This window comes from Aulostomus chinensis, chromosome 14, assembly GCF_037954235.1.
Source record: "Aulostomus chinensis isolate RoL2024-O1b breed Wild chromosome 14, RoL_Achi_v1.0, whole genome shotgun sequence".
NCBI classification, from domain to species: Eukaryota; Metazoa; Chordata; class Actinopteri; order Syngnathiformes; family Aulostomidae; genus Aulostomus; species Aulostomus chinensis.
Genome location: NC_141333.1, coordinates 5,902,778 through 5,923,414, shown reverse-complemented (window position 1 = coordinate 5,923,414; position 20,637 = coordinate 5,902,778). Strand labels below are relative to the sequence as shown.

At 43.1% G+C, this 20,637-nt stretch overlaps 1 protein-coding gene across 2 annotated transcripts; it reads left to right on the top strand.

Annotated features, from left to right (window-relative positions):
* Positions 1-3,245: 3,245 nt before the first annotated feature.
* Positions 3,246-19,574, top strand: tmem125a (transmembrane protein 125a). Of its 2 annotated transcripts, XM_086223397.1 has the most exons (3): positions 3,246-3,488; positions 9,724-11,036; positions 14,146-19,574. In XM_086223397.1, the coding sequence occupies exon 3, from the start codon at positions 14,489-14,491 to the stop codon at positions 15,185-15,187; it is 699 nt and encodes a 232-aa protein (XP_086079523.1). In that variant the 5' UTR covers positions 3,246-3,488; positions 9,724-11,036; positions 14,146-14,488; the 3' UTR covers positions 15,188-19,574. The 2 variants fall into 2 exon arrangements, with proteins under 2 accessions (XP_086079523.1, XP_086079524.1); XM_086223398.1 differs by lacking the exon at positions 9,724-11,036.
* The last annotated feature ends 1,063 nt before the right edge of the window (positions 19,575-20,637 follow it).

Here is a 20,637-nt window from a genome sequence, read left to right as displayed (position 1 = left end):
TGCGTGTTTGTTTTTTTTTTAATTTTACATTAGTTTGATGAAAGAGGAAGAAAGAGGATACCATCATCATTCCAGTAGATCTTCCAACCCAAAACAACCATTTAAAGGTGCATTGTGAGCAAAGAGAACCTCACTTTAAGGAACTCGCCAGTTCTTGTGGCCCACTTGTTTCCATAGCAACCAAAGTCCTGGGAAGATTACACGGATCCGTTCATCCCTCATTAGAACCGAATGAAAAAGTCTTATAACATGATGATAAAACAAATGAAGTGCTGGAAGCTGCACGCGGCAGGTGAAATGAAATGCTGAGTATTTCACCAATCAGAAATGTTCAGCATTTTAGGCCCCACCCCCAAAGTTACAGAACCTCTGGAAACTACTAACAGTAGACACAAAGGGGACTAATCTGGGGGTAGGTGAGTTACCCAAGAGCTGAATTTAGACCCTGGCTCCCGTGATTCTGACACACCTGACCCTCTGACGGCGCACAGAAGCACATCCCTGTATCATAAAATAAGGATGTTTTCTGGCTTGTCAACGCTACGTCAAGGTCTGGTATTTACCTCTAAAAACTGAAATAACAATTTGCATAAAGAAAGAACACCAACTAATTAACTGGAGATGTGTGATTTGTTTTAATTAATCTATAGTCCTACCTATTGCTTAACAAACATACAGTAATATTGCATTCCACCAACTCATCCACACCGATCAGTTTTTTTCTGTCTTTGGTCTATAAATAACACTTCTGTGTCTGCACATGCCGTCGTGTGGTAGCACCCCAGTGAGCAAATGACTAGCTGTGAATGAAGCACTTGATCTAATTTTGGAATGTGGTTCTGATGGAGAGAGGAATATTGAAGACATGTTGCCGGAATTCAGAACAAAAACCCAACAGGATCCAGACTGAGGAGTCAACAGATGTGACATTTTAGGGTTAACTCTGTGCTAGTGTTTATCCTCCCTTTGTCTTCAGTGCTGCTGTTACATCCAGGGTGCATCTAAAGATGTTCAACCATTGAGCGTCATGCCTCACTGATGTGGTGATGCAGGTTTGTGCCGTACACACAATGTAAGCTCCAGGATTTACAGAGACCCAGCGAGAGAGCTGTGACAGACCCTTTTCGCTTGAGCTGCTTGTTTTAGCTCTGCATTGGGTCTCAAACTCAAACACATGCCTTTTATTTCAGGTGATACTGTTGTGGTCCAAATGGAAAATGCATTTGAAGTCAGTGAGTCAAAGCGCAAATCTTCCTTTCCCATCTTAACAGCCCAAGTTTTTGCGATTATTAGTGTTTCTGACAACATACATTTACATTCTTCTTATACAAAAGAGGGTGAATAGCAGAGCAAAAAAGGAAAAGTGTGTATATGTATTGTATAAATATACAGTGTGTGTATGTATATATATATATATATATATATATATGTATATATATATATATATATATATATATACTGTGTATCCTCTTCATATATTTCTACAAACTCTTAATATGGATGGATGTAATCCCTCATCACTGTTGCCTAGTGACTCTTGAATTCTGCTCATGAAAGCAGAAACATGGTCAATGAGCTTTTAAATAAGATCTATAAGAAGAGAATTTGCACAGTATCCAATTAGACTGTAGTCAAGATATCGAAGTGCAAATCCATATGATGATTCCTCATCAATTCAATAAAATATCCTGATACATGAGTCACTTTTTTGTGCGTGGGGGGGGGGCATTTTAATGACAATTAAGACATCATAACCCACTGTTTGACTGACACATCTGTGTTTGAGTGTACTGCGCTCATTACTGAAAATAACGCATGCCGAACCAGGGTGTTTCAACAGTAAGTTCAAATAGAAGCTGGATTGACAGAACTGTCACAGACATTAGAGAAGCAGCCTAATCAGCTGCTGGGATGCTCAGCTTACTGGTTCCAGTGGTGGTTTCTACTGAAGTCTTCAAGCTCTGGTTTATTACCCAAAGACTGCAGCTGCTGTCACCTCAGTTTAAGACTTATGACAGGAGACTTTGCTGGATGACAAAGAAATAAATCCACATTTCCCAAAAAAACAACAACAACAACACAACTTCTACTGAACACATAAAAGTTCTCTCATAAGGTTAGTTGAAATTGTTACACTGTGTATAACAACAAGGGCATACTGCTCGGAAACAATCTGTAACTCTGGCAATTTTACTGAGCAACTTCACTTTGTAAAACCCAACACAATAAACAGGTTGTCACTGATATACGAAGCGATGAAGACTGCGGCAGAGGTGCCAGCGAAAGCTTCCGGGAACTTTAATACTGTGATCCCTGGAAGGTCATGGAGAAAGAAAAGGCGGAGGCGTAACACATCCTCCCATGCTGTGATGTCACCGGCTCTGACCTCTGAACATTACCTCCATTAGACACCTTCCCACACAACATCAGTGACAGAGAATGAGTGCAGCATCTCCCTAATGATTCAGAGCCACGCCTGGCTCTCCGCTGGCCTGCAGCCCACAGCAAACTTCAACCAAATCTACCCCATAGTTTTGTTTATAAAGACAACATAACAGCAAATGATTTTTGGTGAAGGGAACGTTCCCCGGACATTGCATGAGGGGGCAGGGGAACGTCCACAGTGAATGTTCTGTTCGGGTTATTTTAGAATGTTCTTGAACTTTTGCCATGGCCTCCTCCTGAAAGATTTGGAAAACCTCTAAAAATAACTCTCACTGGACCTTAAGGAACTTTGTCCAAGGGTTCCTAGAAAGTTTTAAAACATAACATTCAGAAAGTGAAGTAAGGCTCTTTTTTTAAGGGATTATGTCCTGCAACGTTACACGGATTTGACCCCAAAATTGAATGGGAACTTTTTAGTAGTCATGCTGCATCCCCCTCTAAGGTTTGGATAATCAACAGGCAGACAGAAGTGTGTTTGAGGATGAAAACAGTTTTCTCATCCATAAATTTGCCCGCTCACAGGTGACAGCCTCTGGTTGAACTTTAGGCTGTACGTACGCTCGGTGCCGGGTGACGTGGTCCCCCCTCTCAGCGAGGTCTGGACTTGAGTTTCGCTCCATCACAGTGGGACTTTGTTCATCGCTGCTGTCACATCATCCGGTGTCTTATGCCGCTAGAGTCGCTCGGCGGTGCAGAGGTCGATCCAGCCTCTCTGTCCCCTCCCACCGCAACCCCCCCCCCCCCCCCCCCCCACCTCCGCGCCGTGCGCGGCCACACCTGCATTAAACTGGGAAAGTCCGTCCGGTAGAGAGGCAGACCGGCTACGGAGAGCGGAGGCGACGAACGGAGCAGCGTCCGTCCCGTCGCTTGGAACCCCGGAGTCTGCGATCCAGGGAGGGCTGGAGGGGTGGAGGCGAGCACCGGCTGGTGGTGCTGACTCCTTACAACCGACGACACAAATCGGAATTTGGAGCGAAGCCGAGGCAGAGCTGACCTGACCGGGCTGGACCGGGGCGAAGGAGCCGGAACAGCTGAGCGCACAGGTAAGATCTGATCGACAACTAACAGGTAAACAGAGAGAGGAAGCTGCCTCTTTGTAACTTTTTTTAAAACTAAACTTTATTAGATTTTTTGTTTTTTGTTGTTGTTGTTGAGAAATGTCTCATTATATCAGTATGGACAAACCACGAAAATCAATTCCACACAAAATAATATTGATAAAAATATTGTCATGCATTTGATTTTCTGTTTTTAGGTTCATTCGTGTAGGAGATGATTGTTAATCAGAAGCTAAATCGAATACTTCATTGATATGTATCTACACAACAGTAACACACGTGATGTAAGCGACTAAAATTACTGAATACTTTTAATAACTATCTGAATTAATTTGCTTGAGCTCTCGGCTTCACCTTTACAATGTGATATGTTTTTCTTGGAAACAGTTATTGCTACTTTGTTACATCTGAAAAAACATCGATGTGATAACCGATAATAGCCTTTGTAATCACAAGGGGCGATTAGGTGTGTCTTCCTGAATCCTTTATTTCTTCATTTGTAGTCATTTTTGTTTCTCTTTTAATTCTTCCTGACCTTGTTTTCTTATTTTCCATTCAAAATGAGGAAGTAGAATGTGTCGTTGGTTGTATCACACCCTAACCTTTGCACCCGCCCCATGGCCCACAGCTACCTAGTGCACAGGAGGGTGATCGAAGGCCTGATGTGGCCCGTAGATCACCAGGCTACTTTTACCTGGAGGTCAGTTTTGCTGCATTATGGAAAATCTATAAATCATGGAGAGAGGAAGTGTTGTTGATGCTGTATTCAAGTTATTGCGATGGTCCGGATCGATATTGTGTCCAGGCATGAAGCTCTGGGCTACTTTCTTGTACAACTGATAGCACAGCAAAGATGAATCGTGGCTGGGCGTCTCACTGGGCTTTCTCTGTCTCTTTTAGGATCTTTGGGGTCTAACACTTCAAAACAAGTCAGGCTGAAAACAACATGTGATTGTCCTCATTATGAAAGAGCCTCAGGTCCACGCGGAGCATTGACAAACAAAGTAATTGGTGATTGAGCCTGTAGACGGCCGGGTAAAGTGGTAAACCAGAGCTGGAGCTACATGAGCTCTGTATGGATGAGGTGTGGGTTTTCAGGTGTGTGTGTGTGTGTGTGTGTGTGTGTGTGTGTGTGTGTGTGTGTGTGTGTGTGTGTGACATGGATGCCAGACACTGAGTGGAACAGAGACTAGGGCAGAATCTTAAATATCCCCGAGAGGCATTTTGTTTCACAGTCAGCAGATACACAAAGTCAGACAATGGTGTCGTCAATAGTATCTGTACTGACCACGTCCACCTCCGTCCCTGCACGTTACACGTGTCCACCTACTGTATGAGCATAATCGATCCCGTTCAGAGTTGGTGGAGAATCCCATTGTCTGACTTGCTGTTGTGAAAGTCACACCCTCATGAGGCCATCTCTCATTTATAGATTTAATCTGATCCATGCAAGATTTTTTTTTTTTTTTTATAATGACAAGACTAAAAGTTGACAGCCATGCAAGCTGATCTTTGATGACCAATTACCCACGAGGGCTGCACGATTACTGGAAGTAGGACTGAAATCTCACTAAAAATCTGACAATTTTAAGAGCCTGGAACCAGGAAATGTTTGAAATATTTGCTTGAAAAAAGACTGAATCTATTTATCAATGATCAAAGTAGTTGGCAGTTGGCTTGGCCCGAGAACCTGATTCTTCCTCAAGCGCCAAATTGAACCACAATTCGATTGCAACTTTATGAATTATCCAGCTAACAAACAGACAAACCCACGCCGGTGACCACAAGTTCATGAGCATTGTATTAGAAGCGTCACCAACTCTATGAAGTTGCCGTGTTGTTTGTGGGTGTAGTTCGACCCCCTGCCGAACCTCCCTCCCCTTTGGGAGGCAAGTTTATCGTCAGTTTGAACCTTTGATTCATTGCATCACATGTAGGTCTCTTTAAATGTCCTTTTATCCATCTTAATCTAGTAACGTTGGCAGCACCGACGGAGAGAACAGATGTGTTGCCGGATCTCACTAGAGTGAGTTACTGACATGGATATCTAGCAACGTTAAAAAAAAAGAGCATCTAGACAACCGGAGAGGCATTTTAGATGTTTTTTACACGTCTCTTTCTCATGTTTGTCGCTGTGAAAGCCTCACAAATTTGCTTGAGGTTGTTTTAAAAAAAAAAAAAAGCCCACCCAGGGGCCTTTGCCACATAAGTAACAAAACATGGCTGCGCTGCACTGGTGGAAACATGGTTGACAGGATGTTTTGTTTCCGGATCGGCGATGATACATTCAGTGCTCATTTGAATAACAGGACTTTCACTACAGAGCAGTGAGCTCATATGGAGGGAGGATACATTTTGTTTGTTCACATACACTTCCTTTAAAAAAAAAAAAAAAAAAAAAAGCAAAGCTGGTTTGTTTCGCTCCAAACGTCGACATGTCAACTGGTATCGTGTCTGGTGTCATCCTGCTATTGAATGGCTGTTCAGTGAAAGTGTTGGGGGAGCAGCAGTGTGGCTCATCTACCACAGCATGTTGCTACTTGTTGATTTAATCACGATGGTGTCAGTATTCCGTTGTGCAAATAACACTTAGTAGATTTGAGTATTTGTACTCTAACTTTAGGCTAGAGAAGCGGCCACTGGCCTTATCCAAAACAAGATCATCTATGATGTCACTGCCAACAGAGAGAGTCTGGATCTTCTCTCTTGAAGTCATTAAGCTATTAAGACTGAAAGGTCAAGGGGCGGCATGGCTCAGAGGTAGAGCGGCTGTCCAGCAACCGAAGAGTCGCTGGTTCGATCCTCACTTCCCTCAGTGACCATGTCCAAGTGTCCTTGAGAAAAATACTGAACCCCTAATTGCTCCGAATGGCCCTTCGATGGACTGGCGACCCAACTAGGGTGAACCCTGCCTCTCGAGCTATGTCAGCGGGTATAGGATCCAGCAGCCCCGCCCCGCCCCCCCCAACGCAACCCTTAATGGATAAGCGATATAGAAGATGGATGGATGGACTGAAAGGTCACGTGTCTATGAAGGCTGGGACAACTTCTGTTTGTCATAGCCTGATATTGCAAAAGTTTCTGTGTCGTCTTGTGGAAAGATGCATCTTGGTATTATTCAGCATTATATTGATCTTTTTATTGCAATTAAATCAACAGAAAAAATCGAAGTTGGAAGCAGCATTCATTCATATTCACAGTTGTGAACCTGCTGCTGCTGCTGCTGCTCACACTTCTCACATCAGTTGCATCATTTCCACTGTCTCCAGATGAAGTTATGGACGCAGACATGATGGTGCTTTTTTTCAGAAAAGTACAGCAAATGATAGGGTAGCAGTCATGGTTGATGATGGAAAAAAAATGTGAAAAAGAAAGTTCATATTGGACTTTGAATACGCTTCTGGAGTGATCTACTTAAAATGTTACCAAAAAAAAACAAAAACAAACGGTTGATCAGGATCGAAAGGTTGGTGACCACCGGCTCTGAGATGAGACTGACAGAAGAGCAAGATTGAGACAAAAAGGCACAATTACAAATCTGTCTGCTACTTCATCTCCATGGATGAATCAATGTGCAGCACATTGACTTTCCTGATATTTCAGAGCCACGGCCGGGGCCATAGATCCGAACTTCCACGAACCTCAGTCTGATGAGGAATCAATGAGTCAGGCACAGTCAGCAGCTCACATGTTCAACTAAACAACCTCTCTGAACGCTCTCTGCCCCCAAATGAGGGGGGGGGGGGGGGTCGTCGAATGTCGGTTGCTGATATGCTGATATTGAATATTGAATATTATTGACCAATATTTACAGATGTTGCTATGAAAGTCTATATTACATTCACTTTTTGTAAAACCCTTACATTTACTGTGCATTTCCAACCTTTTCCTCCTTCTTCAACACCCCCCCCCCCCACACACACACACACACACACACACACACAAACACCGCTGCCTGGAGAGTGCCACACCCCCAGCGCTTCCTCCATCATCCAGGATGGATGTAGCCTGGGGGGGGGGGGGGGGGGCACTAGTTCCCACCTGCAGAGACATGGGCAGAAGTGTCTGTGTGGACCACCAACAACTTCTTCTGAAAAAAAAACCGAAACAAAAAAAAAACCCTGCAGTGAGTTGAACCAGCAACCTCAGCACTGGTCAGCGCAGACGTTGTCACAGTTCATGTTTCATATCTCATCCAGCTCATCCTGCAGTCATTTATGGCTGATAACACACCACATTCTGAGTCTGTTACTCCAGGTGGTCTACAAACAAGACAGATCTCAACCCCCATCTCATTCATTATGATCATTATCACCAGACAGCCAATATCAAGTTAGAATAAGCTCAGTATCACCTCTGAACCCACAAGAGGAGGAGACGGGGAAAAAAAAGAGGCAGCCGCTTTGCCATTGTCAGCAGAAAGGGAGCGGCATATTAATTGGTGATTTGATTAGTGTTTTAATATTGCAGCTGTGCACAGCAGAGAAAAGCAACTGCATTCTCTGAGGGTTTCTTTAATCAACAATCACCTCCAACTTAGGGAGCGAAGGATTTCATCTCATTATGCACATCAACCAGCTCCTAAAAAAAAAAACCCAAAGAAATCAATGTGTCTTTGCACTTGATTGTATCAGAGATACAGAAGCACAGATGCTCCAGCCAGGCTGAATGGAACCGACCCATTTTGCTGAATAGTGTCTGAATAGGGCCAGCAGCTGGTTCCAAGCTGAGCTGAACTACAGTAAACTGGGTTGGGTTACATGTTTTTCAGCAGCAGCAGCAGCAGCAGCAGTGTGTACCGCTGAGAGGAAGCTTGATTCAAAAAGAGGGAAATGCCATATGCCATATTAGATAACAGATTGAAAATGTTTTCTGTGTACTGCACGAATCATGTTTTGATTATCTCTACTGGTAATGCGTGTGTTGTTGGCGGATTGGGAATGATTTGGAAGCGGATCCAACGTGGTATGATTAGGGGAATGAAGCCCAAAATTCACCAAGAAAACACCACGACATGAAAACAGATGCAGCTTGCTGTGTGGACGTGGAATGCCAGAGGAGTTTTACATCAGACAGTGTAACCCCACCACCACCACATGTACACCTCACTCTCCTCTCTACATCAAAATTACTCCACAGCAGACTGGAGAGATAAGAAGTCGAGGAGATAAAGTGCACTGGTGATGAGACAGAGGGGCAGAGAAAGAAAGACGAGTGAGGAGGACTGGTGAGATAAGCAAAGAAAAACAGATGCAGATGAGTGTGTGTGTGTGTGTGGGGGGGGGGGGGGGGGGGGCAGGTGTTGGCTGGTCACCCGGGGTGATGTTGTGCCGTAAACTGAGAAATGAGCTGGATCAGACAGAGCAGAATTAAACCATCTGAGTGGAGCCAGGGAGTAAGGGGAGGCATAAAATAGGACGGGTCTCTTTAAAGTCTCAGGTTATATTAAAGCAACAGTTTCTCCTTCCTCTGGTAGTGACACTTTCTGGATTACAAACAACCACGGACACATGCTGACGTCAGAGGCTTTGCGGTAAATCCCGGGAAACGGCTTTGATCCATTTGGCGTGATAACATTTGGAAAGTCTAGAAAAAATGTACGACTGAAGTATTTATCCACATTCATGATAGCGGAGGGCTAACAGAAGTAGTGGATGTGGCCTGAAGAGCATGCAGGGGGCGTGTCCTAACAGCGGCGTGTTGCCACATGCACAAACTCCATATACTGTTAATCACTGCATGAATCAAATGTCTGACCTGCTAGTGGCACTAAAAAAAAAGTTTCTGTATCCGTCTATCTAATATATTAAGATGACTCAGTTCACAAATGATAAAAAACAAACAACCTACTTAATCTGAATTTAACTTTATAATCAAAGTAAATCAGTCAACAGTCTCTAGTAATGACGTTTGATACTAAATTTGTTTGACTAAAATGCTGCTGTATTGAATATGTATGTGTTCCCGTCCAAAGATGAGATCTAAAATAGTTACAAAAAGCAACAATGCTCCAGGTGAGGGACGGATCTGTGGATCGTCTTGTAAAACATCTTAATGATACATTGAGATTTGCACCTTGTAGTTACAGTCAGAATGTTACACCGTAATTTGATGTCACTGCTCAGGGTAGACCGAGTAGGGAAGGTGAGCCATCGACGAGGCTTTACAGTGCAGAGTGTGCAAAGAATAAAGAGCTCTTTCATTCTCTCTCTTGTCTTAGATTTTCCCCCATGAGCCCTGGATGACTGAGGACAGTGACACTGACTCAGCCATTGTCTCTTCACTCTTCCCGGACAGAGTTTAGCTCCCTGGTTGGCTCGGCTGTCCATTGTTACTGTAGAGAAGAAAGAAAGTTCCAGCGCGTCTGCATAAAGACCTATTCAGCATCATTTCTGTTTGCTGGCCCCAAGAACAGCACTGAAGTCTCAGCACTATCGCTAGCCCTGAGCCTTTCCCTGCACCCGAGTTCCCTCCTCCCCAAACTCCACATCCCTGTCCCATTCCCTCAGCCCTTCTCCTCTTCACAGCCTCAGGTTCACCCTCAGCTTCTGCCCCTCTCAGACTCCCAAATGACAGCTCAGAAACATCCGTTACCCTTCCTCTCCACACGAGCCTTCTTTCCTTTCCCTCCAGCCCCTGTGGCGCTTGGCACCAATGCCCATCACATAGACAGATGGAGCCAACCCTGACCCCTCTCCTCGCCTGCAGGGACGCCAAGAGAATCTACGCCTGACTAGAGGAGAGGGGGTTGGGTGAGTGTGTAGAGGGGGAGACAGGAAGGAGAGGAGGAGAGTATTGCTTTGTCACCACGGCAACACATCACCCAGTCTCCCGTGGACCCAACCCAAGGCACTTGGATTAAAAACACCAGGAAAGTCAGCAATGGGACCAGAAGGACCTCAATTTTTTTTTTTTACCACTAAATTGTGCTTGACATAGTTAAGCATCGTTTACTGGGCAGCAAATCTTGTTCTGAGGAGGTGTGAACAGTGACAAAATCTTAACTATAGAGAGACTATTTCAAGGAAGAAGGAAACCCACAAGAGGATGGGTCTAACGATGCTAAAGGAAAACAGAAGTGCTCAGGAACTTTCCCCAAAATTTTCAGTTCTAATGCCTTTAAAAAAAATGACTATTTTCAAATGCAAAACAACACTTGCCCTGCCACTTCTTTAGCTGTGCGTCCCGCATCTTGGCAGCAACAAGATCTTTCCTGGACTCCCTTCAAAACTCCCCTGTAGAGGCATCTACACTGCATCACGTCCCTGCTAACGTCTCAAAAATCTACTTTTGCATCCCACCGAAAGTCCCAGCAATCTTAACAAGAAGCAGGATTTTTATTTTTGGAAGTCTCGTTTTATTGGATATTGTTGCTGTCTCTTAACCCACTCAGATGACCAGCATCCTTGTTAGGGTATAATTCCACACTAGAAGCACGTATCAACAATAAAATGAAACACTAATGGCTGGTGAAATGAATTCAACGGGCCAACGTAACAGAGGGGGGAATACCGGAGTCCCAAAGCTTCCCAGGTAATTGGAGTGCTGTATGGTGTGTTGGTTTTTTTTTTCCTCCACAACTCTTTGAGTGACCTTGCAGGCTGAAAACTTCGAGGAGGGATGCTGAGAGAAATAATGCAGGGAAAGATACTGTTTGTCTGAGGTTTGTGTTTTCCATCATTACCCTCAGCGCATTAACATAGCAGAGAATGTTTGGACTGTTAGTGTCAGACTGTCTTCAGTCATTTCAGCTTTCACCGCAGCGCTGAGACGACGCGCACGCTGTAGTACTGTCACTTAAAAGAGACCCATTTACATTTTTTGACGTACAGTATCTTTTTCAAATACATTGCGATAATGATCACTAGTGCAGTTTTTATACAGCTCATAGAAGATATTTCCTATCAGCGTCTTTTACTGTGTTGAATTTGTATTATTCGTGCAAAACTCTGTAATGAAATTAAGGGCAATTGCACTCTGAAATAATAGCGCAATGTACGTCTTGAATGAATATGCATTTGTTTGATGTTCTTAACACACCAGTGGACTGAAAATAGTTGTACTTCCAGATGACCATACACTATGTGAACTGATTGTGCCTGAGTACATGTTTTTAGGACTTAAACAGAGGCCATTGGAGAGAGCAGCAGTGAGTCAGTGCTTCTGTAAAGATATTTATGAGGCCAATATGACAAGGCTGATATGACGAAGTCTAGAGGTCATTCTAGCAATAAGAGTAAAGGCAATCCTGCAGTTCTATGAGTGTACGTGTCAGTGCACGTCAGAGGGGTAGAAACACAGCGAAGGGGGGTTTGCTTGCTGGTGTGTTTTAAGGTTCTTAAGAGCTTTGTTGCATGTTATTACACCTCTTTTTATTACACGCTGCTCTTTACTATGTGATATTTAGTGAATCAGAACATAATCTTTCATAAACTCACATTAAATGAAAGAAGGTGATATTTTCAACACCTTCATGAGACAAAGGGTGGGATGGTAGAGGAATATTAAAAACACATCCAGACACACACACACACCTCAATTACTGAGCTATTTCTGTGGTGCTACCTGACAGTGACACTGCACTCAAATCAGCTGGGATTAATTAGTGAGTCAAAAACACACAAATGCCCACACAACGATGCACACAACAAATTAATCTTCATTGCTGTCTTTTTGTGTGTGTGTGTGTGTTTGTGTGTGTACGCGTGTGAAGTCACCAGAATATAGACAATAAAAATATAGGCTCCTTTTACAACCTTAGTAAGAGCACACACAAACCATCATCTGTCAGATACAAGATGTGAAAAGCTTCCTGAACAATATGTCGCCAATAAACACCTCTCCTCCTCTACAGTAATTACACTCTCCTCATTTCACACCTTGTGCATGCACCTCATATCTCCCTGTGTCAGGCTGTTACTGCTCTGGCTCAGTGCAACGCAGTGCCTGTCCATACAATAACAAAGGTGATCTGGCATTTAGTTTATTGCAGGAGAAACACACCTAAAAGAGCTTTTTTTTTTATGTGTCCTCCCCTGGAGGCTGTGTCGTGGTCAAAGGTCAAGGTCACTGTCACCTCACAAATTATGTTTTTGGCCTTGTGAGTAAAGTCATTTTCAAAATTGGCACAAACACTCACTTGGACTGAAGGATGAACTGATTCGATTTTATGGTCAGAGTTCAAGATCACCTGAACTACCAAAACACATTTTCAGTCATACCTTAAGAATTCACATGCTAATTATGCTGATATTTGACACATGCGACATGAAGTGATGACATTTGATATTAAAATGGTCCAAGTTCAACTTAAGCATTCACCCAGAGGTCCCTGTTCTGTGTAGGAAACTCATTTATGTATTCAAATATGCCTTTTTGACAAGAACAGAGCAGCGCTGCCTTACTGTTTATCGAAACACTGCAATATTCTTGGTACAGCTGAGTTTTGCTGCCGTTTCACATACTTTGGAAACAAGTCGATAGTTGTGGTTCCAGTATTTTCTAAGGGGTGTCACATGTTAAAAAAAAACATGGACCTGTACCTCCTGTCAGCCCGTGCCACACACTGCTGACTTTGATAGAAACAAAGTCGCTGACGGGATTTTAAAGACAAGCTGTCACCAGTCATAACCGTGAGTGTGTTGTGTTTGTGCGTGTGCAGTATATGTTTATGTGATAGTGTTACGGAGGCGTGATGAGGTTACAAACTGCAGTGGGAGATAAAATATGCCGAGGCAAGACTGACAGGACAACGGAGGCGGATACGTACTACAGAACGTGACAGATAATAACACATTTGGCAGGTGTGATAAACCTTTTCTGTCTGCGTTATAAAACACTTCACAGTGTAGACAACAGTCGGTTTAGACAATACACACACACACACACACACACACACACATTTACACATCACGTTGGAAGGAAGATTCACTGGACTGCAGGAGAGTTAAGCAGGAGGACTCATTCAGTGTGTGTGTGTGTGTGTGTGTGTGTGTGTGTGCGCGCGAGCAGTGGTGTTACCCAGGTTCTAGGGAAGTATTTGTTTACACAGTCACACTTGCCTTTTGGGGTCAAAATGATGTAAATATCAGAATGTTTTTTGAAGTTTGGGAGAGCCATGGTCTCCAGGAAATGGATGTAAGTCAGTGTGTGTGTAAATGTGATGTTCTCTGAAGTGATGGAAATACAGCTGTGTGTTTGTGTGTGTGTGTGTATGTGTGTGGATGTGCATTGTTAATTCAGTCGGCAGCTGATGCTTGTTTTACCCCGCCGCCTCTGTCGTGGCAACTCATTAGCATAGTGATAATGAGAGATAGAAAAGGTTGCCGGTGTCAGCAAACACAAGTTTGTTTTTTTTAACGCAGTCAAAATAGCAAGTTCGGGTGTTTGGAAAAAGTACAAAACTCTGTGTGTGCATCTTTTAATTTCATGGAGCTTCAAATTGCAAAGATGCACAAACTTAAGACTTTGTTAAGTGTAAGCGAAACTGGTGCTGATTCCTGTGGTAGCAGCTCAGGCCATCTCACTGTCACTCTTTTTTTAGTTTGCATTCCTTGTTCAGAAAGCCTTGAACGATCAGAACAGTGGGGTTGAAAGTTCAACTTTTAATGGCCAAGTAAAACCAGTCTGTCCTCTCTTCCAGGTGAGTGCTGCCGCTCTGCCAAATAAGGACTGAAATTTTCATGGATGTTTTTGATTCTCGCATTGGATGTGGATACAATACAGAGAACTGGATCTTTGCAGGACCAGAAGACCCAATCTAACTTTGTATCAGCCTGATGTGGATAAAACTACAACAGTCAAGTGATTTAGGACATTTGAGGTGTTCCATTCATCGTCCACGTTAGGCAGCTTCCTCTAAAACTGCCTGAATCATCCACTAGTCAGCAGCGGTAGTTGTGGGTCATTGAGGCTGAAGCTACTTCTGACGTAGATTCCTCTTCCTCTCCGGTGGCGTCATTCATCAGGCTGGGATTGGCAACAGAATGCCTGAACTGGACATCTCCCCTCCCCTGAGGGGCCCTAGAGGCCATGAACTGAGTCTCAATGGTCATGCTGACCCGGTTCAGATACAGCACAGCATCCTGGAGGAACAGGTGGAGCTGTGGTGGTTCAGAGATCCTGGGAAGTCGTTGCTCTGCTACTGCGTTGCTGTATTTCTAATCCTGGGCTGTGGGCTTGGAGGCGTTAGCCTTCTCTCCACCACCACAAGTGTATCAAGCGAATGGCGGCTGGGGGCAGGTACAGCCCTCTGCCTGCTGGCCCTGGGGGTCCTCCTCAAACAACTGCTCAGCTCAGCTGTGCAGGACATGAACTGTGTACGAAGCCGACAGCGGATAGACATGCTAAAAAGTGGAGGCTTATCAGACTTCCTGGTGGTGTTGATCACTGGGATGTCACTGTTGATTTGTGGGGGGGTCCTACTACATCTGGCCCTAGCTAACCACATGCCGAAGCCTGGCCAAGCGCTGAATGATATGTACATTTCTGGAGTGGTGCTGCTGGCCGGTGGAGGCGCTGCGGTTTTGGGCGTTGGGATCTACTCCGTTGTGGTTGTCCTGCTGGAGAGGACAAGGCATGGACGAAGGTTGGTGGACCGGGTTTTGAATATCTTCACTGTTTCTGGACACATGGACCGCCAGGCCCACAGAGAGACCACCTCCAGTCTGGCAAACCTCATATGAGATGTAATCTCCGTTTTGAACCGGAACTCATCATGTCTGAACATTTAGCTTCAAGTGAATCAGGCTTTTTTGACCAAATCTGGGAGAAAACGAGATTCATCCTTTCCATGCTCGAGCTTTGTCACTAGCTGATAAGACTGCATATGGAGCTAAATGAGTGGACTGCAGTTTGATGATGATGGTGGTTGCAATAGGCACTAAAATCTCAGTCAGGCAGCAAGACTGAAGAGATGAAAGAACAACACACTCATTGAGTGCTTCTGCTCATATTTGATCAGACACAATGTCAGACGCTGTGGCATTTAAAAACTCAAATCAGCATTTTCTTTGTTCTTTTTTTTTTTTTTTTTTACAAAATGTAGGTCTTTATTATTCACGCTAGACGAAGTTCCAAAATCTTGGTGCCTGTAGCAGTTTAGCTGAGGCAGTGTTATTGTGCACCAACTTTGGGGCTGAGTACAAAAAGAATTGTTGATCCAGTCAGTATTGAAGGAGATTTGGTGAAAAGAAAAGCACAGCTGGAAAAACAGCAAATACTAGAGGAGCAAGTGTTGGTGAGGGACATGTTTTAAAGCTGGCACTTTGGTTCATCTAAACATGTCATATCCTCCTAAATGAAGTTTAAAGCACCAGTGTGTAGGATCGATTGTAATCTAGTTGGAGGTTCTAGTCCCTCATCTCTCAAAACCTGTTCCCCTTCAACACACTATTCCTCAAACCTGGGCTCTCAAACGTCTTCACAACACACAATTGTCACACAGCTCCAGTAGCCACTTATTCAAACTGAAAAAAAATAAAAAAATAAACCTCAGACAGTCTTATGTGATTTAAGTCCCTGGAGATCTGGAGTCCCAGAGAGGATCAGGTCACATGGAGTTACTGTGTGTGCTGGTCAATAATAATCAGCCGGTGAATATCCACCCTTCATGTCCAGAAAATTGAAGAGAAGAGAAGGGCTTAACACATCCATGAGGGTGCTCTGTTTCCATTTCTTTCTGCTGAAATAACCACATTACCACTGTTGGACTCGAGGAAACTCCTGGATATGTCATAAAATCAAATGCCATCCGAGGTGCTCACAGCCCTGACATTTACAGTCGCCTCCAAGACCTGCATCGGAATGACTGCTGATGCAAACTTGAATTTTGCTGAAATTAAAAATGTCAAAACCGGGAACAAAATAATGCCAAATAACTATGTCTTTATACTATTTGGTACTAAGGACACGACTTTGTCAGGGCCACCTTTTGACATGCGTGTTTTCTAAATGGAGTTTGGCACAGGGATAGGGTTAAGATCACATTTTCCATCTGTCCAGCTCTCTGTCCTCATCGCTTTGTTCGTCATCGGCATCCTCAGGAATTCTGTCTGATGTTGTCGCCATGGCAATCAACCGCCCTGTTCCACTAGTCATCTCATGTAAACAACCAGACCGTGGAGTTGTTGGACAAATGCGTTCAGCATTGGAATGTAGTTGAATAAAGAAAACAAAAAAACAACAACAACAACAATGAATAAACACATCGCAGAAGATACTGCTAGCTGTTGCTCCACGGAAGTGTCCCACTCCCCAACCACATATAAACATCTCATTTTAACCACCAAAATGATTAGTTTCAGGTTATTTCGTATTGTACACTGATAAAAGTTTTGTTTTCCTTTTCTACTTGAAGAGCCCTCCAAATCCTACACACTGTTCCTTTAAAACAGACCATTGTGAGAAGTCAACACAGATGAAGTACGTGTTGGTTAAAAAGATAATTACAAACTGTTGAGTCACACTTCAAAATACTGTATGTGTAATAAACATTTGTCCTGACATGTTTTGATCGATAGTTACAAAATGATAGATTGATGGAGCAATATTGATTATTTTTTAAATATTCGTTCACTGTTCTTGTGAAGTATTCCATCGATGAATTTAATTGTGGATCAAACTGAAGATGGTTGATCAGTTTGAGGACTGGTGAGGCAAACTGCAAAGACTCCCCTTGGCCAGTTTCAACAAAATCCATGCAGTTGGCCCGTGTTTGTGGCAGAACATTTGCCAGTCTGTTCACATGATACAAGACAACATGATTGTTGGAGAATTATATCACAGCACTTTGAATGTATGGATGGTTTGTGGTTTTGTGCATGAACAACGTAGTACTGTGACTCTTGCGGCACCGTGTTTTCCTTTAGCCTCCTTTTATCTACATTTTTGACACTAACACTGAATCAAATGGCCCCGTAATGTAAAGTGTTGGCTCATAATGCAAGAGCTTTTTTTTCTCAGCTCGATGTTGTTGAAAATTCCTCGAGGCAGGTTTTTCAACTCCTACCTGACTGATGAGACTTTAAAGAGGCTGTCAACTGAAGGACCCAAACAATCTCCTTGTGAGTCGAAGGGTGCAAAATCAGAGCCCAAGGGTGTAACAGCTAAGAGTTGGGCGATTAGTAGACAATGTCACACATCTGAGGACAGTTCCCCACAGCACTAACAGCGCATGGACGTGTCAGTCCACTCCTGCCAGAAGAACCAGTGGTGCGTCACGCCAGCCTCACAACTGCTGTGAAAAATGAAGTAACAAATTTCCCCAAAATACTGAACTATGCTTCAAAACAACATTTACACTTAAGCGGACCTTGTCAGACACAGCGAGGCAAGTATGCAAGTAAAACCCATTAAAAAAAAAACAACAAATCCCACTGACTTTGAGATGAGGGAATCAGACTTTCAACAACCTTCAGGGTTGTAGGTCTCACTCCTACACCACGCTATCGCAAAACCATCCACCTATTGTTTGGATTTTGTCTTTGAGAATGAACGAAAGTCTAGTTTTATTTGTATGAGTTTATGAAGTTTAGTGACTACTGCCAGACCAGACTGACATGTGATTGGTCCCTGTGATTGTGGCGGTTCAAGTAGGACCTGAATGCAGAGAGGACAAGGAGGGAGATGAACTGAAGAAGGTCTTTAATTAAAAAGTGAAAAAAAACAAAATCAACTGGGAGAGTAAAAGCTAAGGAAACTTTCAGTACATGGGGACCCACGAGGAAAACCTGGGTGAACAAACAGGTAAAGTCAAAAGATGATTCCAAAAAAAAAAAAAAAAAAAAGGAGCAAAACCGAAAACTAAACTAAAATACAAGCTCAACTAATCACACGACGAGAAGCAGGTGGGAGAGCGCGAGGGGAGGAAGGAGCTGATTGGATGAGAAACACCAGGAAGAGGTCTGTGCCTGACGATGGCTGACGAACAGACCTGACACAGGTGATTGACTCAAAAAAGGCGGGAAACAGACAAACATGAAGTACAAAGGAAGCCAGGATACAGGAGGGAAGTGACGTTAAAATGAAACAGGAACTGTCTAGAGACTCATCTGAAACATGAAAAAACACATTATGAACACAAGAACTAAGGCCGTTGATCCTCTATGTTAAAGGGATCTGCCCGAAAACTGAGTGGGCTCTTTGGTCCATGCTGCACTCCTCTACCTGGTTAAAGGGTTTTGCAGATCTCACTAACAGGCATTAAAAACCTCTTCGATGGTGCAAATTATATCAAAAGTGCCAAAAAAATAACGTTAGACCGCTTTATGTTACAATTCTTGGGGAAATTGTGACTTACATTAAAAGTGGGATTGTATGGGAGCTAAAATCTAACCTAAAATGATTTACTCTGTGCTATTTACAGCCTTTTAATGTAACTTCTTGGTATCCCCAAAGTATTTATTTCTCCCTTTTGTCTTCTCAGTTAAGGGATAGAAGAAGACCTCAGTTCTTTGAGTTGACTTTACATAAATGTGTGTTAAGCCTGGTAAATGGACATGTCAATTGTAGCCCCATAGCACTTTTAATTTATCAGATGGAAACGGCTCGGATAGCTGGTCTTTACCATTCCCCATAAGGTGAAAATAAAAAATAACTGAGGAGAAAACAGAAGGGAAATTAAAACAATCACATCAACAAGCCTGTAACAGGATTTCAATGCACTTACACAAAGTTAAACTGGTTTTACAATACACTTTATCATCTCTTATTGAATTAGGTGGATCCACTGTATGCTGACAGCGCTGCCTTTATTAATAAATCTCATTGTGTTGTGTTTGAAAATTCACTTAAAAAGCTCCCTTTCTGTTGTTAAAATTAATCTGACACTATTGAGGTGATAAGAAAACATGTGCTCAGTGGCAAACGCAGGCAATTTCTTCTTGTAAAATGTGTCAAAAACCTTTATCCCTCGCAGAAAAGCAGGGGGGGGGGGGTCTTTCATAGAATATCCTGCGTGTGAGTCAGTCACGGCTTTTTGTCAAACAGCACATATAGTGCCTTGAGACAAAAGGGGTCATACAGTTAACTATTGTTGGTGTGATGACAGACAGCAAGCTGGGGGCACAGCGCACAAGGCCGTGGTCGGCAGGGGCTGGCATAGACTTGCACCAGTCACTCATATGCAGAGGGGGGGAAGGAAAAAAAAAAGGATTGCTCATACATTTTCACAGCTGCAGAAATCCTGTAATCCTTACATGAATCAATCTTTTCACCTACAGCAAACACTGTAGCCATCATGGCAGTTTGTGTGTCAGTGCGTGAAAAGGAGATGGGGATGAGCAGAGGAGGAGGAAAAGAGACAATTTGAGATTCGCTGTCAGTCCTAGAGAATGTGATGCAACGGCTCTAATGCTGTAAGCTCAAGTAAGAAGATCACTTATCAGACTGAGTGGACAATGTGCCTAAAACATGTCCAGTATACCCGAATCATTGTGTGCTGCCATCGCATGTTAACACTGATTTTGGCTTTTCCTGCAAGCTTTAATGTCAAAGGTTCGTCCTCATCAAACAGAAGATGTCTTCTTCTTATTCAAATCATTACAATAGAGTTGATTTCATACGATCCACTCATATCTGCTGATTAGTGCACAACTGACCGATAGTTTAATTAGTGACGTTTGTTTTCAGCTGGATATTTGACGAGCACTCGCCCAGGCTAGAGCTTCTTCCTCTTCTGTTTCAGCTGTCGACTGCAGCAGTGAGAGGGTGGTCTACACCGTCTTTACCACAAGCTTGTCACTGAGGGACCATCAAGAAATTACTCTTCAACTGACACACATCTGTTAAGATTGTAATATCTCGGAGTTAACTTGCTTATATAAGTGAGAAGTTTGATAAACTGCTGCTTACATAATTAGCCTCATGTTGCAATTGTACTTTAATGCTCAGGTTTTGTTTTTGTTTTTTTTAATAATATATGAATTGGTAATAGCTTCAGTAGCTTTCATGTCACGTGACCAACGGACTCCAAATCAATACCAGGTGTCATCAATAGGCTCTTTTTGTGTTTAATTTTATATTGAATTATTCATGTTAAAAGAGGAGATGGTAAAATGTCATGCCAGGAGGTGAGGAAGAGGAAGATATTTTTGTTTTAAAATGTTGTCCAGTTTAGTAATAATATTTGCAATGA

What these genes read in the sequence shown, in the direction of transcription:
- tmem125a (XM_086223398.1), top strand. Translation starts at nt 14,489, where the DNA reads ATGCCTGAACTGGACATCTCCCCTCCCCTGAGGGGCCCTAGAGGCCAT.